Genomic DNA, 24,983 nt, shown 5'->3' on the forward strand with positions numbered 1-24,983 from the left:
ACACACACACACACACACACACACACACACGGTTTCCTGAGAAGGGATGGCCAGGAAAGTTCTGGTCTCTGTGGAGAAGCTGTGGGATGCAGGGAACGATCTTTTGATTTGTTTGAAGATGAGAGAAACCTCAACCAGCATAATTAGAGGGAATTTTCAGTGTAATGAAAATCCCCAAGTAGCGCTTGCGTCAGGAGGTGTTTGCTCAGTAACTCAGGGAAAGGCCTGGGTCTTCCGGGCCTCCCCTCCACGTCTGTGCCGAGTGCCCACATTGCACGCTGCCTCCTCCACCTGGTGCCGCCCCGTCATGGCAGGGGAGCCCGGTCTCCCCAGAGGCCTCGGCAAAGCCCCATGAAGCCCACCGCTCCCCGCCGAAGGGCGCCCGTTCCCAGGGCCCTGGCGGGCCAGAGGGACACAGCCCGAGGAAGGGTAGCAGAGCTGGGCTGCCTCCCTGGGCTGGAGGCAGGACCCTCCTTGAGAAGGCAGCAGAGATCAGCTCTCCAGCAAACCCCTGAGAACTGCAGCCTGAACGGTCCCCCCCAAATTCATCTGTTGACGCTCTAATCCCCAACATAACAGAATTTGGAGATGGAGCCTTTACAGAAGTTAGGTGAGGTCAGAAGGTGAGGTCTAGCCGTGCGACCTGTGCCCTTATAAGGTGTCCCACCAGGTGTGTGTGCGCAGAGGGGAGGCAGTGAGGACAGGAGGAGGTAGTACCTGCCAGCTAAGGGGACGGAGGCCTCGGCCCCCAGCCCGCACACACCTTGATCATGGACGGGCAGGCGCAGGACTGAATGTCCAGTCTGTGGCGGCAGCACCCGCAGGTGGACACAGAAACGGCGCTTGGCAGGAGGCGGCCCGGGGTGCTGGATAAAGATCTAGTGAGTGCCCCTCGTTTTTTCGTGTGCTTCGCATGGTGGCGGTCCAGTGAGACCCTGTCCCCAGCCTCAGCGAGCTGGCTCGGAGCAGGGAGACAGTTACTCGGCTGGAGCCCCCGCAGGGCCCTGCCTCCCAGGAGGCCCAACCCCAGCCGTGGGACCTGGGGTGTGGGGGGGCTCCTGGGGCACCCTGCTTGAGCCTGGAGGGTGACAGAGGGGCGCCAGGGACCATCCCCCCAGCCCCTCCAGCCCCTGCAGCCCCCGACACCGGTCTCCTCGGCCTCCGTGTCCTTGCAGTGTCTTACAGTCTGGGGCCTTTTCAAATAGGCCCTGACACTTAGCGACATGCATTGGAGCTTCCTCCCTGGTGTTTCCTGACTTGATAGCTCGTTTTGACACTGAGAACAGCCCCTTGACTGTAGAGCCAGTCCGTTGCCCGTTCGCCCGCTGTGGACAGGGCAGTGGCCTCCAGGCGGCTGTTCTGCTCACGCGGTAGGCTGCGGCCTCGTCTCCTCCGTCGCGCTGTAGCTCTGGGTTTCCAGACAAGGTTTATTTCCTGTCTACCCGCTGGAGAGGCGTCCATGGCGAGGGGCAGCCTTCTCTGGCCCCGCAGGCTCCTCCAGCCCACTCCTCCCCAGAGCTCGCCGCGGCCGCGTCTCCGTCACTTCAGACGTGTTGTGACCAGACGGGCTGCGGGATGTGGGGAGTCCCGAGGCAGCAGCTTGCTGGAGCTGGGAGCCTCTCGTCCGGCTGCCAGGGACAGCTTGTGGCATCAATACCGGGGCCCCCCAATCTGGGGAAAGAAAGCAAACCAGGGCCCAGAAGAAGGGAAAGATGGAAAAACAGGCTGTGGGTGGGTCATTGTTACCACTGCTGCTGCCATTGCTGGAGACGCAGCATCCAAGGCCCACTGCCCGGCCCCCCCAGGCCCGAGGCCACGGGGCCACGCTGGCATACACTGAGCTTTTGCTCTGGCCTGTGTTCTCCACTCTCCTCCCTGTTTTGGTTTTTCCTTTATATGTATACGTGTGTATGTATGTATGTGTGTACATATGTATATATAGTATATAATACATATATTATATGTGTGTGTATATATATATATAAGCCTACAATGCACAAAATATATTTTACATCACTGTATATATATATATATATATGTATATATACATATTGTGTGTCTATGTGTATATATGTACATATAATACACGTGTGTGTATGTATAAAAGCCTACAATGCACAAAATATATTTTACATCAGTGTTCATGTTTGTACGATGTAGGCTTTCTCCTCTCGGGTAGTCCCGTGCAGTTCCCACCACCAGTTCACCCATGCGCCATCACTATAGTCCCTGGTTGCTCTTCCCGCCCCTGCCTCGCTCTGTCTCTGGAGAATCCTCTCGCCTCCAGCACCTCTGATGGATGGAGCTGGAAGGGATTATGCAGTGGTCAGAGAAATAAGCCAGAAGGAAAAAGAAAAAGATCTCCAAATACGGGATCAGGAAAAAATAACAGTAAGAATAAACAGAACTAGCAGGCAACTATAAATCAGAGACATCCCGCAAGGGAAGAAGAGGCGGGGGTCCTCGGTGTTCTCTATGGGAGTTGTATGTTCAGCGTCACAACCACCCTCTGGAAGAGGTGATACCACCCCATTTTTTTTCACATGAGAAATGCAAAGCACCGAGGTTCAGTGTTGGCCCGAGAGCCCCGGTGGAGCACGGAGATGACTGAACTCGGGCAGCCTTGTGCTCCTGGACTCCTGTCCCCGCTGGGCGGCTCGTCACCAGACACACACGTTTGCCGTCACGGATGTTCGAGCCTCCCAGGCCTGCACATTTGGAGGTCTTAGATCCCGAGGGTGCCCTAAGCTTGGGAAGCATCCCATGCAAGAGAACAGCTTTTAACAGCATTCAAATTCAAAAATAAGTTTTCATTCTGCAGACCTGATTTCACCCCTCTCCAGAAGCTTGGGGGTTCAGAGATCAAGGGGTGTCGGATACACAAACACTGAATGGGTCATGCTCCCAGGTCACCATCAGTCTGCAGGCGACCTCTCCTGATTGTTCTCCTCACTCCCCCTGGGGTAGTCTACCTCGGGCCTGGGAAGCTCCACATGACAGTGTCCCTCACACACGTCACACTCGCACTGTGGTGGGGGTGTTGTGCAGGAGGTTGTGTTCAGTCCATAGTTCTTCCTGTATCAGAGAAGCACCTGCCTTTCGGGAAATACCTCCTGTTTGGTCCTAGTTTTACCCCGTGGAGCCAAACAGAAAAATTGGGCCTCTTCTTTCCAAGATCCAGAGACAGTCGTCACGGCCCCTCTTGCAGGACATGGGGTTTCCTTTGCTGCACAGGTGGATGGCATTCCATTCCCAGAGTCCACCCCATCTAGCTGGGCACCTCTCCCCAGTGCTGACACCTCCTGTTACCAGGAAAGGAACCCGGGAGCCATGTGCTGGGCTCACGGTGCAGGAGGGAGACTAGGTCAGGTGAGAAGCCCCACTCTCCCCTTTTCTCCCTGGTTATCTGGATGGGGGCCACCCAGGCAGGTGTCTCTGCCTCACGCTGTGTATGGGGCTCTCTGAAACCCCAAACTCCAAACCCATTTCATGCCCCTTCTTTTACTGTGGATGGAAGTGCTCTTGGCAGGAAGCCCTGTCTGGGGCCTTCCAGGCTGAGGGACCCACTGGGAAGGGCGCCCTGTACCGGCTCCACCCTCAGAAGCACATTCACTGGGACCATCCACACTGCGCACACCATTACTGAGCTAATTTAGCACATGAAATTACCCATTTTAGGGTGAACACTCCATGGCTTCCTGCATTCCCGTGCGTGCACTCACCTCCTCGCCTACTTCCAGACACAGTGGTCGTCCTCAGAGGAAACCCTGCACCCATTACGCTGCCCCCCACCCACCGCGCCCTGCTGCTTTGGACACCTCCAGTCTGTGCCTGGATCTGTGACTTGCCTGTCTGGGGTCTTCGTGGCCTTCTGCACCTGGCCTCCCTCCCTGAGCGTGTGTGGGGCCTGTCCACGCCGTGACACGTGCCAGCGGCATCCCTTTTCCTGAGCAGTATCCCACAGTGAGGGTGCGTGTATACCCGTATCTACACTCGAGCGCCGTGATTCGCTTTCCTCATTTCCTGATACCAGTATTGGCGTTTTCCACCTGGGCTGTTGTGAATGAGGCTGTTCTGAACATGTGGACTTGTTTCTACTCCTGGAAATTATACCCAGGGTCATATGCTAAATCTGTGTTCAGTTAGTTTAGAAACTGCCGAACTGTCCACGTTACTATTTTAAATTGCAGCTTTCCCCCCGCCATTCTCACATGCAGAGACGGGAGTTGGGTGGGAGGTGCTGGGCTCCTTTACTGGGTGACCTTCAACAAGTCGCTCCCTCTTTCTGGTTTTTATTTTTTTCCCATTTGAAAGGTAGAGGGATTGGAAACAATCTAATGATTTTTGAATTCACTTCCTCTTTTTTTTTTTAAAGATTTATTTATATATGCATACTGAACTGGGGTACAGGCCAGGGGCGGTGAGAGGATCGATCCAGAGACAGAGCAGGGAGCAGAACAGGCTGACTAATGAAGTACACTGCTAAAGGGAGCAGCGGGCGGGTCAGGAGAGGTCTGCTGTACTATGTGGGTCATCTCCAGGGCAGGGTTCGAACTCATGCAGAAGTGGCTTTAGTTTCTTAGTGGGTCAAAGCACAGCACTAAGAAGCTAAAGCCACTTCTACTTAAATGAGCCTGAGCCTGGAACACAGGTACCCCAGGGAGGCTTTGACAGGCCCTTTCTGAGACAGTGTAAGAAGGAGCATCCAGGCCCTCCCTGGTGGCGCAGCGGGTTAAAGCACAGCACTAAGAAGCTTAAGCCACTTTTGCATGAGTTCGATCCCTGCCTGCCCCCGAGGAGATCCACATGGCTCGGCAGACCTCTCCTGACCCGCCCGCTGCTCCCCTCAGCAGTGTACTTCGTTCTGCACCCCACTCTGTCCCTGGTGAATCCTCTCACCCTCCGCATCTCTGGTCTATACCCTGTAAATAAATCCTTAAAAAAAAAAAAAAAGGAGCATCCAGAGACCCCTTGATGCTTCTAGTCAGGGGCTCCCTTCTGGAGATTTTGTGCTCCTCTTCCAGCTGATGATCTCCTGGCCGGAATGCAGAGCAGAGCCTGCACTGGGAGGGGTTTCCCTGCTCCCCTAGTTGGTAGCTGCGCGGCCCTAAGTGTGCGCTCTCCTGCGCCGCCTGGTGGTTCATGGGGGAAATGCCAGGTTCTTAAAACAAGCCAAGGTGTTTGTCATTCATATGTTTGTTCGTTTTTCATGCACACATCACGTACTTATTTATTTATTTATTCGTACAGAACTGGGGTACAGGCCAGAGATGCGGAGAGTGAGAGGATTCACCAGAGACAGAGCGGGGAGCAGAACAGGCAGATCTACGCAGTACACTGCTGAGGGGAGCAGCAGGCGGGTCAGGAGAGGTCTGCCGCACCATGTGGTCACCTCCGGGGCAGGCGGGAATCGAACTCATGCGGAAGTGGCTTTTAGATTCTCAGTGCTGTGCTTTAACCCGCTGCGCTACCAGGGAGGGCCCTACATCACATACTTTTGAGTGCCTACTAGGTTTTCAATTATAGGGACAAATAAAATGGGGAAAAATCCCTTTGTAGAGAGGAAAGTTCACTTTTATCAGGGAATCAATCAAGAGGAATTTGGAATAAATATAAAGTAAAAAGTGCTGAGATGGGGCAGTAAATGGCATTCAGGAGAGACAAGGGACATGTAAGGGACGTGGAAGTTGGTAAATCCTAAAGAGAGAGGGCAGAGTCATAGAGCTGTGGGCAGGACTCTGGCTGCCCACTCAGGGGCACTCAGAGCAGACCCTGGTGGCAGACCCGGCCGGACAGGGGGGTTGTGGGGGGTGCGTGTGAGGACCAGGCGGCAGAGGGGCTGCTGCAAGAGAGACCGGGCTTGAACTGACCCCTGGTGCGCCTGCTGGCGAGGGACATGGTGTGTTTATATTTGCACTTCAACGCAACAACTCCAAGTGGAAAGTGAGAATCGGAGGTAAGAGACGACGGGGGTACCACCTAGGACCTGCTGCTGTAAGGGGGAGGGGACCGTGGTGGCCACGACCAAGGTGGACGCAGTGAGTAGAGGCAGGAGAGGTTGCGGGCGGGTGCTGGACTCAGGTCCCGCAGAGGAACTGCTGAAACCTGAACCAGAACCTTTCCGGGTGGCCCGCACGGGGCACGCGGTGACCCCACCGCTGGCTCCACCAGCCTCGCCGCCCCGGAGCGAGGCTGGGCCCTCCCTGCTCGTGTCTGCTCAGCCTCGGGATGCGCGGGCCGGGCGTGGGTGCGGGGGACCCTGGAAGTCGCCTCCGCTGCCCCCCTATGACTTGGCCCGTGGTAGAGCCGCAGACTGGACTGACTCCATGAGTGTGTCAAGCCTAAAACCCTGCATCTGAGCATCAGCTGTAGGCCACTCCTGTAGGCCACTCTGGCTGGAGGAGGGAAAGAGGTGTGTCCCTGCAGGGCCCTTCCCCGCCCTCTCCGACCCGCCCATTCTAAGCCCGGGAATGATTGATTGTGGTGGGGATGTGAGCCTGAGCCGACTGAGCTGCCAAGCCCTGGAAGCCCCCTCGTCCTGAGCCCCAGCCCATGCGGCTCGAGGCTGGAGTGTCCCTGCCGGCCTGTTTCTATGCTCAGGTTCTGCTCTGCGGTCCTTCCTTGCAAGCAGCACTGGTCGACTAGGGGCGCACCTGCCCTCTGTGTCTAGCAACACGAAAAGGTTGGGGGGCAGGAGCAGGCTTTCCTGGCATCTCATGTTCTGAGGGGGGTGCCCCCATCTCCCCCAGCCACCCTCACAGAGCCCCCCCTTTCAGGGACAGTTGGATTCCAAGTGTCAGTTTGTAAGATTAAGAAATCGTGTTTCAGAACCCTCCCTGGCGGTGCTTGCCACGCGTTAAAGCGCAGCACTATGAAGCTGTCTGCAGCCGCTGCAGCACGGGTTCCAGCCCCCGCCAAGGAGCTGACCCACATGGCGCAGCAGACCTCTCCTGACCCGCCCGCTGCTCCCCTCAGCAGTGCATTTCAGTAGACCTGCCTGTTCTGCTCCCCACTCTGTCTCTGGTAAAACCTCTCACCGCCTATACTTCTGGCCTGTACCCCTGTTCTTGCATGCATAAATAAATAAATCTTTAAAAAAAAAAAGAAGGAAATCATATTTCAGAACTTTGGTCTGTGACCGGGGGACCCTCCATCCTCGAGGTCGGCACAGACCCCAGTTTGAAAGAAGATTCACTTACCCCTGTGTTTCCTTCCGCAGCTGAGCTCTGCCCGGAGCGCCCAGGGAGAGCGGCGGGAGGCGACCAGACCCCGTGGGCCGGGGCGCAGGGAGCAGGGCCGGGTGCTGAGGATGGCCCAGCCGCCGCCGCCCCGGGCCCACGCAGCCCTCCTGCTCTGCCTCGTCAGCCTCGGCGGAGCCATCGAGATCCCCATGGATCGTGAGTGCTGCTCTGTCCTCCAGCCTCTGGAACTGGGGCGGGAGTCGGCGGGTCCGGGTGGTCAGGGGAGACTAAACCATGCAAGGTGCTGGGGAGAGGGGACGAGTGGAGTTCAGAGTGAGTGTCCCTCTGGGACATTGCTGCCGGCGGGAGTTGGGAGCAAGTCACAGCGCTGGTCCCTGGGGACTGTGGCTGCGGTGCAGGCTGTCCAGAGCCCAAGTGTGGTGGACACATCTTACATGGTCACCTCGTGCCTGACGTCTCCAGGGCTGGACCCCGCAGACCCTCCTGGCTGCAGTGACCAGGAGGATGGACGGCCTGGGGCAGGTGGGGGAAGGGATGGTTAGACTCTGGGATAAAAGGACATGAGAGCAGAGCCCCTGGCAGCAACACTGTGGGAGACCGGGCACGAGTCCTCTTTCTTGCTGCTTCCCTCTAGAGCTTAAAAGCCCATGTTCTGTTTTCACAGTGGGCATCTGGGTCGGCCGCTGCCACCCACACATGCCAGCTCCTGGCCTTGGGTTAGGAGCGTCCGCCTTTGCCACGGTCTGGCACTGGGGCCAAGACATCATGGCATCCCTGTGCCTGTTCTCACTTCCAGGAATAGAGGGGACCCCATGATGCCAGCGTGGCCTGGGGCTCTGTCCAGGTGACAGGGAAGGGCGGGAGAGAGGCACAGCTTCCGGGAAACCCTGCTGGCCCTCCCCAGCCACACCCCAGCCTGGAACTACCAGAACCGCCCCCTCCCCAGGGAGAGCAGTGGGGGTCTCAGTCCCACGCCCACTTCACCAGTGACCGCTGCCCAGAGAAGCGGGCAGTGCCAGGTGAGAGAAAGCCAATAGTGACCACAGGAGGCAGGAGCACGGTGGGCGGGGCTCCCTGCAGCCTCTGCATGCGTGCAGGGGGCGGGGAGGGGAGTTGTGAAAGGCGCTGTTCCCATGGAGACCAGCTGTAGTGCTGGCTCAAGGAGCTTCTCATTAACAGCCCCAGGCAGACAGTCTAATAAGGAGCATGATCAGGCCACGTCCCTGGGGGGACAGGGGGTGCAGAGGAAATTGGGTTATCAAGAAAGTGGTGAAGGCTCATTTCTCTTCTGCAGCCTCTTCTCGCTCGCTCCCCTGCCACTTTGATCCCCGGGGCCAATGGGTGAGGGGCTCCTGCGAGGGGAACCTAGAAATAGATGGTGTGTTGCTGGATTTCTGCAGCCCTAGCGGGATCCCAGGCGGGTAACCCCAAGCCACTCTGCCTGAAGTACAGCCTAGGGGCAGGGAGAACCTGGAGCCGCCAGCGTCCGAGGGGGCCTGCAGGGCGCCCTGCCCATGGTGGTGTGTTATAGAAGCCACGTCATACAGCCATGGATGGTAGTCACAGATGAACCTCAGTCTCCCGCCACCCCCTCACCCCCAATGCTTTGGCACTCAGCGTGCCCCATCCCTACCTGCTCTTCCTGCCTCACTGCTCTTCTTGGAACTCACTGGAATCACATGTGCTCATGCCTGGTCCATCAAGTCACCGCTGCCCTTTGCTGGTAGTGTAGAAAGCAGGCGCAGAGAAACAAAGCCACTGCCCTGGCCCGTCTGGCAGAGCGCGCCCAGCCTCAGCGGTCACTGTGCTGCCCCGAGCGGAGCAGGTGCCCCCGGGCGCTGCCTCTGGACGCCCCTCGGACTGTGCTCACCCAGCCCATGCACAGGAGACAGTGGCCAGCCCTTCAGGGATGAGGCCCTCCTCGCCAGGGCCCTGCCCCCAACCCCAGCAGACCCACACCACCCCGACACTCAGCCCATCCCCACCCTGACGCCTGACCTGGAGCTCGTGTGAGTCGGGGGCCACAGCACGGTGGCCAGACACGTGTGTGTGACACGGTCACCACGGGAAGGCCAGCCAGGCCTCCGTCCCCTAGCGTGACCACCATCTGTGTGTGGCCGTGACGTTTACGTCCTGCTCTTAGCAGCTTCGAGGGTGTGTTGGGCCACGCAGGCACCCCACTGCTCACCCACCTCCAGATGTGCCCTGTATCCTTGGGCCAGCAGCCCCCCATTCGTGGACAACCCCCATTCTCCCACTTCTTTGAGCTTGACTTTCTCTCAGATTCCACTTGTGGGTGAGAAGTGCAGCATCTGCCCCGCTGACTGGTGTCACTTAGCACAGAGCCCTCAGGGTCCTGCTGTATTGACACAAAAGGCAGGCGAGAGACCTGCAGCCCCCATGTGCCAGCTGAGAGGTGGCGCTGGCCACCGGCCTCTCTGCCAGTGCCCCCTCACTCACTTGCCCCTCAGGAGGGGGGTGTCATCTGTGCCCAGAGGACAGGGCGGGGAGTCCCGGGCTGCCTGTGGCCCCACAGACGTGCCGGCCTCCAGGTCCCAGGGCCCTGCCCGCTGAGTCACCCGCACCCCCACCCACCCCGGCCCTGGAGAACAGCGTGACCTTTGATAGAAGCAAAGGGTGGCGTCCTCAACCAGGGTGGTTTGGCCAGAAGTGATTCTGCTGGCAGCTTGTCCCGCCGGCCTCCTCCCTTCGCTGGGGACTCGGCGTTTTTCTCCTAGATGGGAGTGGGGTGGGTGGGAGAAATGCTCTTCCCAGCTTCACCCCAGACACACACACACACGTTGCACCCTCCCGGGCACATGCGGTCATAGCGTCAGAGCAAGGAGGGAGGTCGGGGCAGAGGCCTAGCGGCCTGGTGGGGTCTTCCTCCCTCTCAAGCTAGGAAAATAGACTCAGCCCCCCAACTTGCCCTCACCCAGCCTGTTCCATAGGAGAGAAGGGCAGGTGGGTGATGTGGGCTCACAGGACAGGGCAGGTCACCTTTGTCCTAGACTGGTGGTCCCCACTTTCTCCCCATGGTGGCTTATCCCTGGGTCACCTGTGTCCCCGTAATGGATTCCTCGGTGGCACGTGGTGACCCGGGTGTCACTCACCTATAGCAAGTGGACGCTCAAGAGACATCTGGCCCAGTTTCAGTGTGGGCTGGGGGTTAGTAACCAGCCAGCTCCAGCTGCTGTGAGCCCACCACCTCAAGCTGCACCCCGACCCTCCATTGTCTAGATGTGAGGGAGAACAGAGAACTGAGGCTCTGCCCGGCCAGCCCACCCCTCCGGCCAAGGCTGGGTCTATAAAATGCTCCAAACCAGGCCTCGGGCCTTGTCCTGGCTCTGCAACAAGCTTCTCTGTGGGCTTGATAGAGTGACTCCCCTTCCAGGAACTGGGGGCTCCATGGACAGTGCTAGGGTACTTTCCTCAGAACTGTCACTGTCCTGTATACCCTTCTATAAAGAGGGGCTCACAGCCCATGTGACAAAGCACCCCTTTGTCAGCTTCCCAGCCAGGGCGAGGCCAGAGCCCCTGCCAGGCAGCAGCTGGGTCAGGAGCAGAGACTAGGGTCAGGGGAGGGTCCAGTGTCGGCCCTGCTTCTCCTGAAGACAACTGTCGCTCCCCCTGCCCCCCCATGCCCAGCCCTCCCCAGCATCTCACGTCCGCACTAGCACGAGCTGAGAGGCGCATCGCTGCCTGACATTATCATAAAGACGCCTTAGATGTTACGGCAATATGTGCTCTTCCCTGCGACTTTTATCCGAGACCTTGCTAGCCAAAATGTGCCCCCAGGCCACCAGCACTGGCATCACTGGGCTGCTTGTCAGAAATGCAGAGCCCCAGACCCGAGACCAGGGAACCCAAAACCTGCATCTGAGTCAGACCCCAGGTCACCGGCTTGCCGAAGCTCGTGAAACCCAGAGCTGGAGTATGCACTGGGCACACCCTCTCAGGTGAGGGCCAGGGGACCTGCTCCCAGTCTCCATCCCTTTGTCAGATGCTCATCCCAGAGGACAAGCAACGGCCACCATGAGCAGTGAGCAAGGGACAGTCATTCATCTGTCCCTAGAGTTGTCCAGAGGCCGGCCTAGAAGACAGTGAGAAAAGGGGGTGCTTTGCTGTGAGAGACACATGACCTGGTGGGCACTCAGGCCTCCAGGCCCTGGGCTTCACCTGTGTGCTTGCAACCCTCCCCTTCCCAACCGCTCAGCTCACCTGGCCCCACTGGCCAGACCTGCGCCCTCAGTGGCTTCCAGTCATGTCAGGCAGGACTGCAGAGCCCCGCTCTGTCACTGAGGACACCGGGGTGCCCCTGCAACACCTTCATTTGGGTAGAAGCTGGCGGCTCTGCTGGACTCTCCAGGAAGTGCGTGCTGCTATGGCCCAGCCATGGCTGTCCCCTGAACCTACAGTTGCGGGGAGAGCCCGGGGCGCCCGGCCTGCTCACCCCACTCCGTGCATGCTGGGCGTGAGGACGGTGGGGAGGAGAAGTGGGGGGTAACCGTGTCTCCTTTTCTCCCCAATGCTAACCTCTGGGACTCACAGCCAGCATTCAGAGCGAGTGTAAGTCCTGGGTACCCTGCATGTGACTCTGGGAGGCCAGGGGAGGTACCTGGGGCTCGCCAGGCCAGGGGAGGTACCTGGGGCTCGCTGCCTCTTCACTCTGCCTGCTGGGCTTCTAGACACCTGAGCCCTGCCGTGGGGCCTCTCCCAGAAGGAAGGGAAGAGCCTCACCCCAGCATCCTACTGCTGGGAAAGGAGGCGGCAGGTGGGTAGCAAGGGCCTTGCTCCCCAGTCCCTGGTGCTGGAGCGAGTGTCGGAAAGTCCACTGAGCCCAGCAGGAGCGAGGAGACCCGCATCTTCGCGGGCAGACACGTCCCTGCGGTCTTCTCTGCGGGCTTCTTCCTGCAGCTCCAGCCCCTCCACAGTTGGGCCATCTGTTGACCCACAAAGGTTCAGATGGATCATGGCCCCCAAGTTCTCAAAACCTGGCTACTTTTTGTTCCTTTACTCATATCTTTATCAAGCACTGTCACGCACTGGGTGTTGTGCCAAGGATGTTGGGCTACAAGGATGGGCAAGAGCCCCCGCCCTGTGCACCTTCTCCCCTCAGTCTTTGACGTGCACCCCCATCCTGCAACCCCGCTTAAGGAGCAGGATCTCTGGAACAGTCTTTAGAACCTCCCAACGTGTACATGAGGCTCCTGAGGCTTGTGATTTCAGGCGTTTCCCCAGCCAGGGCCCAAGCGGGGGGTGGGGGGCGTCTGCGCCCTGACTGCCCGCTCCGTGCCCCACCGCAGTGTCTCAGCCCCCGACCATCACCAAGCAGTCTGTGAAGGACCACATCGTGGATCCCCGGGACAACATCCTGATTGAGTGTGAAGCAAAGGGGAACCCCGCTCCCAGGTGAGTGCACCAGCAGGTCAGCCCACGCTGAGTGGAGGGAAGGGCCTACGGGCGGCATTTCAGCAGCCCCTTTCCTGTGCCTGAAGAAGGCAGCACGCGTGTGATTGAGGGATACGCAGGGGAACCCCCCCAAACTTACGTGCACTGAGGGCATCCGCCATCCATGTGCTCAAAGACAAGCGGACTCTTTATGTGACCGATGTTTAATAGAGTTAGTGCACAGAGAGATGGGTGAGAAGAAGGCAAAAGACTCGGCCAGCAAACACCCAGAGTCCCTCATGGGTAAATGCACAGACAAGCAGGGTCAGCCTGAAGCGGGCACCAGCCGAAGGCCCCTGCTGGCAGGAACCATACGAAAGGGGCTCTGAGAAATGCACGGGATTATGGTGATGGCACACAGGTGATTTGGTGATGGGAAACCCGCGGGGATTACAATCGAGATGGAAAAAAAAATGTACAAAATGATGTAAAAATAAACTTTTGTAATAAAAAGAAAAGATGAGAAAAAAAAACAAAACAAAATGAATACTGACTTAAAAAAAGGGGGGGGCTCTGAAGCAGGTCCCAGAAACCTGGGATGAAGGAGCTACCACATCACGCAAGGGCTGCCACGCCCTGTGTCCTGCCCGCCTGCGTGTCTCTCCAAATGTTTCTGCCTGTCTCCCCCCACGGGTCTCCTCTCAGCAGCTCCAGGGAGCAAGGCAGGCTGCGGAAGGGAAAGGGCTCCCTGTTCCCCAGGGCCCGCCTGCCCCCCCAAAACTGCCCCCCCCGCCCCGTGTCCATGCCCTGTGGCCTCAGCTGGCCGCTCGGCTCTGCCCTCCGGGCTGGGGGCACCTCCCCAGCAGTGGTGCCTGAAGCAGTTGGAAATCAGGTCTGTCCATTCCAAATGGACCGCTAGGTGAAGGGACAGAAGAGAGGTGTAGGGAGCTCGGCTGATGAGGGAACGAAGGTGACTTCAGTTTGCATAAAGAGCCAGAGCGTGTTTGACTTCCAGCGCAGTGCGCTTCCCACCACCTCACATCCTGCAGCTACTGACGTGCTCAGCTTCCAGAAGTTTCTCCTCCCAGGCATCGTGGGCGCCACCCTGAGCTCAGACTGCATGCGTGAGCATCTCAGGTCACGTGATGCCACAGGCATGGGAAGCCACGTGCATGAGTTAGCCCCACCACCTCACTGCCCTCGGGGAAGGGTGCCTGCCCTCTTGCCGAAGGGAGATGAGGAGACGATGTCTTGACCAAGGCCCCCCCTGCCCAGGCCTCTGACACCCGAGGTCAGGTTTGCTTCTGTCAAATGAGTAGCATCCATGGGTAGCCCTGGCCAGAGCCTCAGGCTGGATTTGTATTCACACCCAGACACCCCCAAGCCCCACGTGGCTGGCTGTCAGCACAGGAAAGAGGCAGGGTTTGCCCCTTGGGATTTAAAAAAAGTCAGAATCGCGGACTCCTCACAGAACGCAGCCCCCCTAGGCTACTTGGGGGTCTGGCCCCTAGAGCTGTGGCTGGGCCTGAAGATACTAATGTCAGGGGCCAGTTCTGGAGGGTCACCTGGGTGGGGCCTGGGACCCTGCATTTTGCCAGGCATCCCAGCTGCTGGAGGTGCGGGCATGAGGCTGAGACAGAGACTAGGGCCCCAAGGTTCTCCCCTGGAGCCCATCCTGTCTCTCTGTTGCCCTGCAACATGTGCCCCCACCCCCCGTTTTCCACAGCTTCCACTGGACTCGAAACAGCAGGTTCTTCAACATTGCCAAGGACCCGCGGGTGTCGATGAGGAGGCGGTCTGGGACCCTCGTGATCGACTTCCGCAGCGGGGGGCGTCCGGAGGAGTATGAGGGGGAGTACCAGTGCTTCGCCCGCAACAAATTCGGCACCGCCCTGTCCAATCGGATCCGCCTGCAGGTGTCCAGTGAGTATCGGGGGCGGGGCTGAAGCACCCCAATCCTGGGTGAGTGGAGGGAGGGCCACAGCGGCACCCTCGGCCTGTTGGTGCCCTGCATGTCCTGCTTGCACCTCTGCCTCTGATTGGGGTGTGCCTCCCCCAACTCAAAGTGAGTCCTGAGAAAGGAAGCTTCCAACGCAAAACCCCCAACAGCCCCACCAGCCGCCAGCCACAGAGGAGGGGAAGGAGAGGAGAGGAGCCTCGAAGACACGTCTTCCCAGACAGAGCCTGTCTCCCCCGCGCCTCCTGTGGGCTGGCCACCCTAGACCCCCGCCTGTCACCCCCCCCTCACCCCCACTCCGCCGCCACCTTCACCTGCTCTTCCCTCCATCCTTGCGTGTATGCCTCTAGCCTGCTCCTCGCCCTGGCGCCAGCCACCGCCCACATTCCTCCTGCTCTGTTTCTCCCCAGAATCTCCCCTGTGGCCCAAGGAAAACCTGGACCCCGTTGTGGTTCAAGAAGGCGCCCCCTTGACACTGCAGTGCAACCCCCCGCCTGGACTCCCGTCCCCGGTCATTTTTTGGATGAGCAGCTGTAAGTCTCGGGGGGCTGTGGGGGTGTGAAGTGAGTGTGTTGGATGGAGAGGGGCTTGCCCGAGGCCGGAGGCCCTGGCTGGTGAGAAGCCGGTGGGAGGCCCCAGGGCCGAGACGCAGGCGCAGGGACCCACCGAGAAGACATGTCCTAGCCCACGGCTCTGAGCCCTGGGCCCTTGATCAGGGTGCCTCCTGGCTCTGGGCCTCACTGCCTCTTCTGGAAACAATAGGGCTGATAGTTGTCCTTAGCTGATAGAACTGTGATAAGCAGGTTGGTACATCCAAAGTGCTTAAAACGGGCAGAGTAAGTATTTGGCAATATCTGTGATGCAGAAGAGTAAGAGGAAGAGGAGCAAGAAGAAAGGTTTTCAATAGACGCATTGACGGCCGGTTGGCTCTGAGCCTCGTCTCTCAGTCTTGGGACAGCTGCATTTACTCTGAGTTTCTCTTCCTATAGGACGGAGGGGGGGAAAGAAGTGACAATTTTGATAAAGGCTCGATGGAGATAGGATTACCTAGAATTACCGTTACTCAGCACTCTCCTGACTCAGTGGTGATGGAGACTTGGAGACTCACAGAACATTTGGGACCTTACTTGTTTCCCATGTTTTCAGTTAAAACAAAAGGGCAGGGCATTATGAAGACAGAGAGGACTGTTTTCGGGCTGTCTGGCCCTGGTGTCCTCCCTCCCCTCCTGCCCCTGTCATTCCTCCCCCCAGCCCTACCCGCACTCCACCCTCCTCCCCTCCCACCTGCCTGTCCATCGTTCTGTCCACCCCGAATCCTCACAGCCTGCTTCCGGAAGAGGCTGCCCTGTGCGTGAGACCATCGTGAGGACTGTGCGGGGCGAGGATGGCTGTGGCCAGTCACTGTCCCTCGCGGCCCCAGTCTGTGGGCCAGGCTGCCCAGCCCAGGCTGAGGGCTGGCTCGCTCACAAGATATCATCCCACGCTCCTGTCTCCCCACATCACACTCACCCCCAAGTGTGTCCATCTGCCTCCTGAGCAGACCCCGTGACTGTCCTGCTCTGTCCACGCCGCCACCATCTCTCCAGCAAAGCCCTCTCTGGCTTTCCCTCAGATCGAAACAACTACCCAGAGCTGACCTCCTGGTCATTCTGAAATCAAAGTCTCATTTGGTTCACGCACAGGTCCCTGTTAGCTCCTCCATCACCTCAGACAGACACCAGGCAGGCTCTTCCCACTGACCCTCTGGAATTGGGTCCCAGCCCCTCCAGGATCCTCCCACCTTGCGCCTGGCTGGCTCCATGTCTGACCTTAGCTCAGGCTCTGTGCCCATATGGTCTTAGCTCTTTTCCCTCTGCCTTCTCAGCTACGCCCTAGTCCTAGCCCCAGGTGGAGTGGGTTCAGGGGTTCCTCTCAGGCGGGCTCCGCTGTTTCTAGCCTGTGGTCTGTCGTTCCCATGGGCCTGGCGCACGGGCCTACTTTGAGAAATGTTGGGAAGAGCTGACAGCCCCACGTGTCCTCATGCATCAAGAAACGGTGACTTAAGTGCAATTATTTTTAAGCAATAAGGAGAGATAGCTATCATCATCCTTGTAAGTATATTTTTACAAACCTAACAACCTAGAAACACCCGGGTCTTTGAGTTTACATAAGATACAGTACTGGAAAAAAGACAGCTATTGCAGTCAATGTCTCAGCCACTCCTTGACGTCATTACTTCTACAGAGCACAGGTGCTGCTATTTTAATAGCTCTAATATTGGAAGGTGTCCCCAAATTGATGGTGTGCTTCATTGATTGGGGTGCAGCTTATAGTTATAACCGGGGGTGCTTTTTTCTTTTCAGGGGAGGCTGAAAATAAAAGAGCTGCATCTTGTAATTTTTTTAAATAATATAATAGTTTACTTTTACATCATGTTGTGCCTCTTTCCATCTCAGTTGTGATGGCACCAAGTCACCTGTGTGCCATCACCACAGTCCAGTGTACTTCCCCCCCCCCCATTTTTTATCCCATTCCCCACTCCACCCCCATAAATGTCTCTGGTATATAGTTGTTCATTATTATTATTTTCCCCCTGGTCCTTTATACTCCTGCTATGAGTGAAACCATCTGGTATTTTCCTTTTCTTTCTGGCTTATTTCACCAAGCATGATCCCTTCCAGCTCCATCCATGTTGCTGCAAAAGGCATGTGTTTCTCTTTTTTGGTTGCTGAGTAATATTCCATTGTGTATGTATATGTACCACATCTTTTTACATCTTGTAATTTTTTATTAAATTTTTGGTGAAAGGCTGCAAGGCCAATTTCAGGTTCATTCAGTGCCCTGGGCCGACTGTGTGCCATGGCCCTGGTGCTGGGGTGTCATGATGAAACGGTCAGATTCCTGTCCTTGGAGACTTGCTCCTCTCGCAGGAGAGTTTGGCTTCCGGTCTGAGGGGCATCAGAAGAGCTGTGTTCCTCCCCTCTGGCCTTGAACAAAGACATTCAAAAGTGTGGTCTTAGAGGTGGACGTGCTGGGCAGGCAGGCTGGCCGGGCAGGCTGCACCCTACTCTCCCCTGGCTGCTCGTGCAACCTCAGCTTCCTCATTCTAAAAAGAAGCAGGCCCCTGCCTCAGCCCCCGCCTAGACCCAGCGGGTGCTCAGTAGCCAGCGCCACCAGGCGAGTGCATGCTGAGCGTTATACCAACCTCCCCTGCCCCTCTGCTTCCTTCCAGCCATGGAGCCCATCACCCAAGACAAGCGAGTCTCCCAAGGCCATAACGGAGACCTGTATTTCTCCAACGTCATGCTGCAGGACATGCAGACCGACTACAGCTGCAACGCCCGCTTCCACTTCACCCACACCATCCAGCAGAAGAACCCCTTCACCCTCAAGGTCCTCACCAGTAAGTGCAGGTCCCTTCCTGGGGTGCGGGCCGGGGCAGAGCCCTCCGAGCCCGCAGCCACAGGTACCCGGTGTGGGGGACACTTGTCCCGAGGCTGACCTGGGAGTTCTCGCAGCTCACCCTATCGGGGCTGCACCCTCTGCCCTCATCACGCCTCCTGGTTCTGAAGCCTGAGTGCAGCTTCGCTTCACTGGTTGAGAAGCCCTCGCTAATCAGTGGCCCCCAGACTTTGCTGGGAGTCTGCATCTGCTGGCAATCTCGGCGCCACCCCCAGGCCCAGCCCTGCCCTGTCCGGGTGGCCCCAGGCTCTCATTTTTCCTCAGCTCCCGCGGGCTGGATCACACAGCAGAATTGAGGTGGCCCTTTCGGGCAACCTGCTTGATTATGTCTTTATTTCCAGTCCTTCTTTGGTTATCTTTATTTCTAGAACAAGGACAGCACACTATATCCAAATTAGTGAACACACCAAAGTGAATTGTATATGCTGAACCATATAGGATTGCTGTGTCTGCAAGTTACAGACTTACGTATTCGTTTGTTTTTGTTGTTATTCCAATTATTTTTGACTGCTGCCCAAAGTGAGTTGTTTCCTGACCCAGCGTAGCCTTGGGGAACCTCCTTGGAGGGGGAGAAAGCCAGTCAGTGCAGAGACCTGGCTGTAGCCTGGCAGCTGGCTAGAGCTAGGGCTGCGGTCCTTGGCCTGCGGTGACCCTGAGAGGCTCCGTGGCTCCCACCACGTATCTGGGACATGCACCCCAGAGGAGAGCCCAGACCGCAGTCTGCCTCAGCCAGGAGTGTTGTGTTCAACACTGCAGACAGGGTGATGTAGGGGGAGGACCCACCCCTGGGGCCATGGGACCTGGCCACTTGCCCGAGTCAGAGAGTGAGCATGACGCAGGTGGCTGATGCCAGCCTTCCGGCGGGCGAGGGCCGGGGAGGGGCCTGGCTGAATTCACTCTTCACTCAGGACCGTGAGGCCCGACCCCTTCCCACCAGCCCCTGCTGCAGGTAGAAGCAGGATGAGGGGCCACCCCCCTCTTCCTCCCCAAAGGGCTGAGGCCATCAGAAACAGCCTCCTACCTGTTCTCCTGTTACGTGTTTGCTTCCTTTCCCTTCCTTTTCTCCTCTTTCCTGTTTTGCTTCTTTTTGTCTATTCTCCCTCCTTCTGCTCTGCTCTGTTCCCCTCTTTTTGAACCCCCTTTCCCAATTTTACCTCCTGCCTCTACAGCTCCCCACTCACTGTTCTGAGTTGGCATGGAGCTGCTTATAAGTTGATAGCCAACAGGAAGTCCAGACACCCAAGGACAAGCTCCAAGTGTTCCTGGCCAGGCTACCCAGCCTGAGGCTGGCTGTTCTATTCCAGACCCCTACCCCGGTGGGGGACCCCTAGAGGAGGAAGTTGGGCTGTCTGAAGTGTATCCTCAGTGTACATCAGGACCGGCTGCCTGCCAGCTGGCTGAGCTGAGAAGGACAGTGTGGTCTGCCCAGGACCAAGAGTGACCTCCGGAACCAGGACAGGGCTGGGGCCACGGAGCGTGAGGGCGGGGGACATGCCAAGAGCAGGGTCCCACGGCACCGCCCCCTGGACAGCTGGACAGCCTCAGCGTCCCTTCCTTCAGCACTTGAGCCAGTAGGCCCCTCCTGGGTGCCAGTCGGCAGCCCTGCCATGTCATAGGGTCATGGCAGGGCAGTGGGGTGGCGAAGAGCCATCTCTGTGGAATTAAGCAGTTAGAGATTCAACAACATCTAGAGGTTGCACTTGCCACAAACATCCTTTTCTCCACCAGAGGAGGTAAGGAGAGTTTGCCCTGCCTCATTTCCGGTCCCCTGCTGCACTGCAAACTCTTCCCCAGAACATGATGAGGACCCTGCGCGGTGATGGGATGGTGTCCGGTCCGCTTCCTGGCGCGCCCCCCCACCCCCCGCCAGGTGCAGCTTTGGCGGCCCGTCAGCCTGGAATTGGGCACAGCTGCTTAAAATAGCGCCGTTGTGTTCTCTGTCTTTCCCGCCCGGAGAGGACACAGGCCTTTTTTTGTACCTTCAGAACCAGGTCTGGGGGGTGGCGGGGGAGTCACCAGCCAGCTGGGACAGCTTCAAACCCTCTCACCGGGGCTCCCGTCTCAGTTTGCCCATCAAGGAAGAAATAAATTTCATCGCAACCATTTTGTGTTACCTGTGACAAAAACAAGGGGGAAAAGGTACCAAAGCACTGAACAATGTAAAACCATTTTTTATATTCATATTGGGACAGAGGTAACCGGCAAGCCAGGCCCTCACTGGCATGCCTGCCCCATGCTGCCCAGCTGCCCTCCTGTGACGAGGGGGACTCCCTGGCACAGCCGAGGAGCACTAACCTGCTTCCTTCTAATGCCGGCTAGCTGAGTGGCGTACCCAAAGGTGTCAGAGAGGACCCTGAGTTCTCAGATGTGCTCCGGAACCCACAAACTCTGGGGTGTAGTTTCTCTGCAAAGAGAGAGGTTCTGTCTCACCTCTGTGTGCCCCGGCCGCACGGGGGAGTGGCATCTCCAAGCCTGTTCACACCCTCTGCCACCCACCGCTTCCTCTTTCCCTGGTAGATCCGTTCCCACCTCAAGCTCTAGATAACTCAACTTCCCAAGCTCAGCGAGGTCTCTTAGAGTTCACCCCATCTTAAGGGGAAATTCTGGACAGTGGACATCTCCCTCACTCTCCCTCCTGTGTGTGAGGCAGGTTTGAAGCACCATGCGATGCCAGTCCCGGGAAAGAGCTGGCAGCCCCTTGAAGTCAGAGAACTTGCTCTGCCTTCAGATATTCAAATGTCCTGGCAAGCCCCCCTCTCAGGCACTTGGGCTGTGTTCCCGGTTCTGGGGCTGTCTGCTTGGCTCACAGCCTGCTTTGGAGTCAGCCTCACCCTGCTGGTTCTGTCAAAACTTCAGCCCAGTGTCTGAACGGGAACAATGGCGGAGGAGTGAAAAGCTACTTGAGGGCATTGGCATGATCATGTGCCCTGTTCCAAAATGTCTTTCTTGTGGGAATTAAATCCCCAAGTATTTTAACCACCTAGCGTTGGAAAACCAACATACGTATTGTTTTTGTTTAAGATTGATTTATTTATGCATACAAGAGTTGGGGTGTAGGATAGAAACGGGGGTGGTGAGAGGATTCACAGAGACAGAGTGGGGAGCAGAACAGGCAGATTGACTGAAAAAACACTGCTGAGGGGAGCAGCGGGCAGGACAGGAGAGGTCTGCTGCGCCATGTGGGTCAGCTCCCTGGCCGGGGAGCGAACTCGTGCTGCAGTGACTGAGGATAGCTTAACAGCACTGAGTCTTAGCATCTGCACCACTTTTTAAGGAATGTCTTCACCTCAGACCAGTCTGGAGCGCAGTGACTGTCCAGCTTGACCACCCCAGAGCAGAGAGCTCATGGCTCACTCTCTCCTGCCCAAACTTCCTCTCCAGTCCTGCAGTCTGGACCTCAGCCTAGCTCTCCCATCCCCCTGGCCCTGTTTCTGCCTACAGCATCATCTACAGGCCATATCTCAGAGACCAAGGTGATTCCTATCTGGTCAGATTAGGGGTGTTTGTTACCTGTTAGCACAAGCTTGCAGGGCCCTGCCCAAGGTCCCCCTGTCCTGCTGTCTCAGGATGAGCTGTCTCTCTTGGACTGTCTTTTCCTCTTCCTTTACTTTCTTAGCTTCTGCTCAGGTCGAACTTGACTTTCCTTTCCCTTAGCCGTCTCGGGAGCTGGCCTGACCCAGAGCCCTGGGAACTGCGGATTTGGGTAGAAAGGATGGTTCAAAAGTCTGCTACAGGAAACCACTAATCCTTATCTCATTTGTTTGAAAGCATAATAGGACCAAGCCATTAAAGGTCAGGTTTAATTTCTTTAATTACAAAGAAACTTATTTTATCATTGCTTTCTTTTGCAGGATTTAACCTTTTCTTCCCATTTGGGGGCCGTTTTGTGTCGCTTGTTCTTCAGATTTCCTTTCCAAATACGCCACGACTTTTCCTTTGCAAGATCCCTCGGTTGTTTTGTGGCTTTGCATTTCTGTTTGTTCTCTCCCCGTTGATGCTCCGTGACTGCTCCGTGGCCTCCTGTTTGCTCACCCTCTTTTGTTTATTGCAGACTACCCCCATAATGACTCGTCCTTACGAAACCACCCTGACATGTACAGTGGTGAGTCGCTGTGGTGACCTTGGGAGTAACCTGCCCTAACCCCAGTTTGCCTAACTTGACTGATAGCATGTCATTAACTCGTGCTGAGTGGCCCATGGCCAGGCCAGGTCCGCACACACCCCCAGAAAGGGCCGGCCGGAGGAAGGCGACCCGTGGGGGAGCGCAGGCCTGAACCTCTGATGTGCAGGCCTCCGGTGCTGAACTGTGGACAAGTGTTCAAACCTGGGCTTGGAAAGAGCTTCTTGGAGGGTTTAGTCAGACACTTCAGAATCAGTGGTGGGCGGATGGAGACCATCCGAGATGAGGTGCGCTGCCATGGTGAGGAGACAGGAGTCTTGTTGCAGTTACTGGCTGAAAAAGCACAGCGAGCTCTTTGTGTGTGTTTCATTAACTCTTCACTGGCCGGAGGTGAACTGCATTGCAATAACGCCTCAGCTTCGGGGGTTCATTTGACAGGCTCCACACTCTGAGTTTTATTCTCAGGTAAATACATGTGATGTGGGACCATCCTGTATCCACTCGCCTCGGCCCCTTCTCCTCTCTTGGGGTGCACACCCCAAGTCCAGTGGCTGCCAGCCCACACATTCGCAGGTTATTGGGCAATCTCTGTGAGGCCCATTTTAATTTATCACACAGCTGTGCGTGCAGTCTGATTAATGGAGTAATTGGCTGTTTCCACACCTGAGTTTCTCCCCATGCCTGCTCAAGAATGTCTCGCTTTTTCCTCGCCAGAGGAATCCTCATTTTCTGACTCTGACAAAGCAGCTGGCCCCTTTCATCAGTTATGCCTTGGAAGCTGAGGTTGCGGGTCCCAGGGGGGTCATTGCAGGCTCAAATAGATAGGAAGCATCTGCATCGTGATGTGCTAATATAAACGATGGCTGCATTGGAGTGGGGGATGGTCGCGCTGGGAGCGGGGTGGAGGCTGTAACTGGGCACCACACAGCGCTGAGCATCACCACCCCAGGAACCGGGATCATTTGTTTTCAAATAATGGGGTGAGCCACCATGTTGGGGTGACCCCAGAGCACTGGTGTGGGGTGTGCCCTTTGTGAAATTGGATTCCGGGTGATCTCTTTCGGAAGCATTTTTAAAGCTGGTGTGTATCAGGCCAGCAGGTCCCTTGGAGACTGTGTGGTCCATGCGCTGCGCTGCCCATAAGCTCAACCACTGGGGAGCTTGGGGCCTGGGAGGTTTTTTTTTTAAAGATTTATTTATTTGTGCGTACAGAACTGGGGTACAGGCCAGAGGCTCAGGGGCGGCGAGAGGCTTCACCAGAGACAGAGCAGGGAACAGAACAGGCAGATCGACGCAGTACACTGCTGAGGGGAGCAGCGGGCGGGTCAGGAGAGGTCTGCCGCGCCATGTGGTCACCTCCGGGGCAGGCGGGAATCGAACTCATGCGGAAGCGGCTTTAGATTCTCAGTGCTGTGCTTTAACCCGCTGCGCCACCAGGGAGGGCCAGGGGCCTGGGAGGTTTTACCAACAGGATGCGTTTGATTGATACCAGCCACTGACCTAGTTAGTGAGTAGTGGCCGATTTTACAAACGAGTGAGTGGGAGTTACCAGATCCGCCCAGGGGTCTGGAACCAGGCTCAGGAGGGCTCCCTGGAGGCCCACCTATTCTCTTCAGTCTGAGGTAGAACTGCACTGACCAAGAATGAAGCTGGCCAGGAAAAATTTGACATCAAAGTGAGGGACAGCTAGGGCAACCGCTTCCAGAAAGATACAGAAAATGGAAAGAAAGAAGGGAAGATCAGGTTCTTCTCGAGTGCGGGCAGCTGGCAGACTGTGATGAGAAACGCCAGGGCAGCTGTATGGCTTTGGAATGTGCTGTTTCTCTTCTAGAATTTGCTTCTGGTGATTGCTACCGTGGGTGGCAATCTGAACGTATGCCAGACGCCCAGACCTGCCGAGTGGCAGGAAGGTGGTCTGAGGGGGTCACTCACCACCCCGAGTCCCCAGGCAAGGAGACAAGCACCCTCGCTGGGCTGCCTGGAACTGTAGCTTCCTCACCTGCAAAATGGCTGTAACTTCCTCACCTGCAGAATGGGCATGTCCCTCCCTGTGGGACTGTCGAGAAGCTCAAATAGGAGAGAGCGTGAGGCTCCTGGCCCGTGCTGGGGGACCGGGGGTGGCGGGGCTCGCTGGTAGTGTGGGGAGAAACAGCTCATTGTCGCCTGCATGAAATCTGCGCTTCTGACATTGAAAGAGACACGGGAAGCTTGAGAAGCCAAGGGCAGGGAGGTCGGCGTGCGATAGGAAGCCATCCCACGGAGGCCACGGTGTTGGGGCGACTGGAGAAGGAAGTAAGAGCTGCCCGGCTCCTTGGTGTTCAGAGGATTGACTGAGGAGAGGCTCGGACACAGCACAATTCGGGCCAGGCTTCCGGATGAGACTTCCTGGCCGCGGAAGGTATCAGATGTTACTAGACAAGTTTTTCTCACCTTCCGGAGTGTCTGTCAGCCGTTCCCAGAGCCAGAGAACTGACTGAGATGCCTATCCAGCCCGTGAGTTCTCAGTTCTGAGAACTGGAAGCAGCGCACTCCAGCTGCCATGAAAAGCTGGTTCTGGCAAAAGTCCTGTGACGCAGCGGACTCCATGGACTCAACTCAACCTGTCAACATGCAGCTCTTGACCGAGGGGCCGCCCGGTTCTCAGCGGCCTTGACCTTTCTTCCAGCAGAGGGTGATGGAGAAGTGTTTTTCACTGGCCCTTGAAAGCCAAGGAGGCCGAGCAAGGGCCATATGCTGGTCCCCCTGCCAACCAGATCCCACTGAAACCCGCGCTTGAGCCACAGCTAAGGCTGCAGGAGAGGGCGGCTGCCCCTGGCAGGGAACTGCTGCCTGACCCCTCCTAGACATGGGTTTCGAGCTTGACAGGATGTTA

General features: G+C 57.0%; 1 protein-coding gene across 1 annotated transcript in view; it reads left to right on the forward strand.

Annotated features, from left to right (window-relative positions):
• Window positions 1–24,983, forward strand: part of NFASC (neurofascin) — a 169,052-nt gene that overhangs the window by 93,450 nt on the left and 50,619 nt on the right. The window contains exons 3-8 of the mRNA XM_004685272.2: window positions 7,220–7,397; window positions 11,754–11,771; window positions 12,509–12,614; window positions 14,320–14,516; window positions 14,961–15,083; window positions 17,762–17,932. Of these exons, the coding sequence (XP_004685329.1) occupies window positions 7,310–7,397; window positions 11,754–11,771; window positions 12,509–12,614; window positions 14,320–14,516; window positions 14,961–15,083; window positions 17,762–17,932 (703 nt within the window). The 5' untranslated portion in view covers window positions 7,220–7,309. The remainder of the gene's footprint in view (window positions 1–7,219; window positions 7,398–11,753; window positions 11,772–12,508; window positions 12,615–14,319; window positions 14,517–14,960; window positions 15,084–17,761; window positions 17,933–24,983) is intronic.

The sequence above is a fragment of the Condylura cristata genome, unplaced genomic scaffold (assembly GCF_000260355.1).
Source record: "Condylura cristata isolate star-nosed mole 26May11 unplaced genomic scaffold, ConCri1.0 scaffold00018, whole genome shotgun sequence".
NCBI classification, from domain to species: domain Eukaryota; kingdom Metazoa; phylum Chordata; class Mammalia; order Eulipotyphla; family Talpidae; genus Condylura; species Condylura cristata.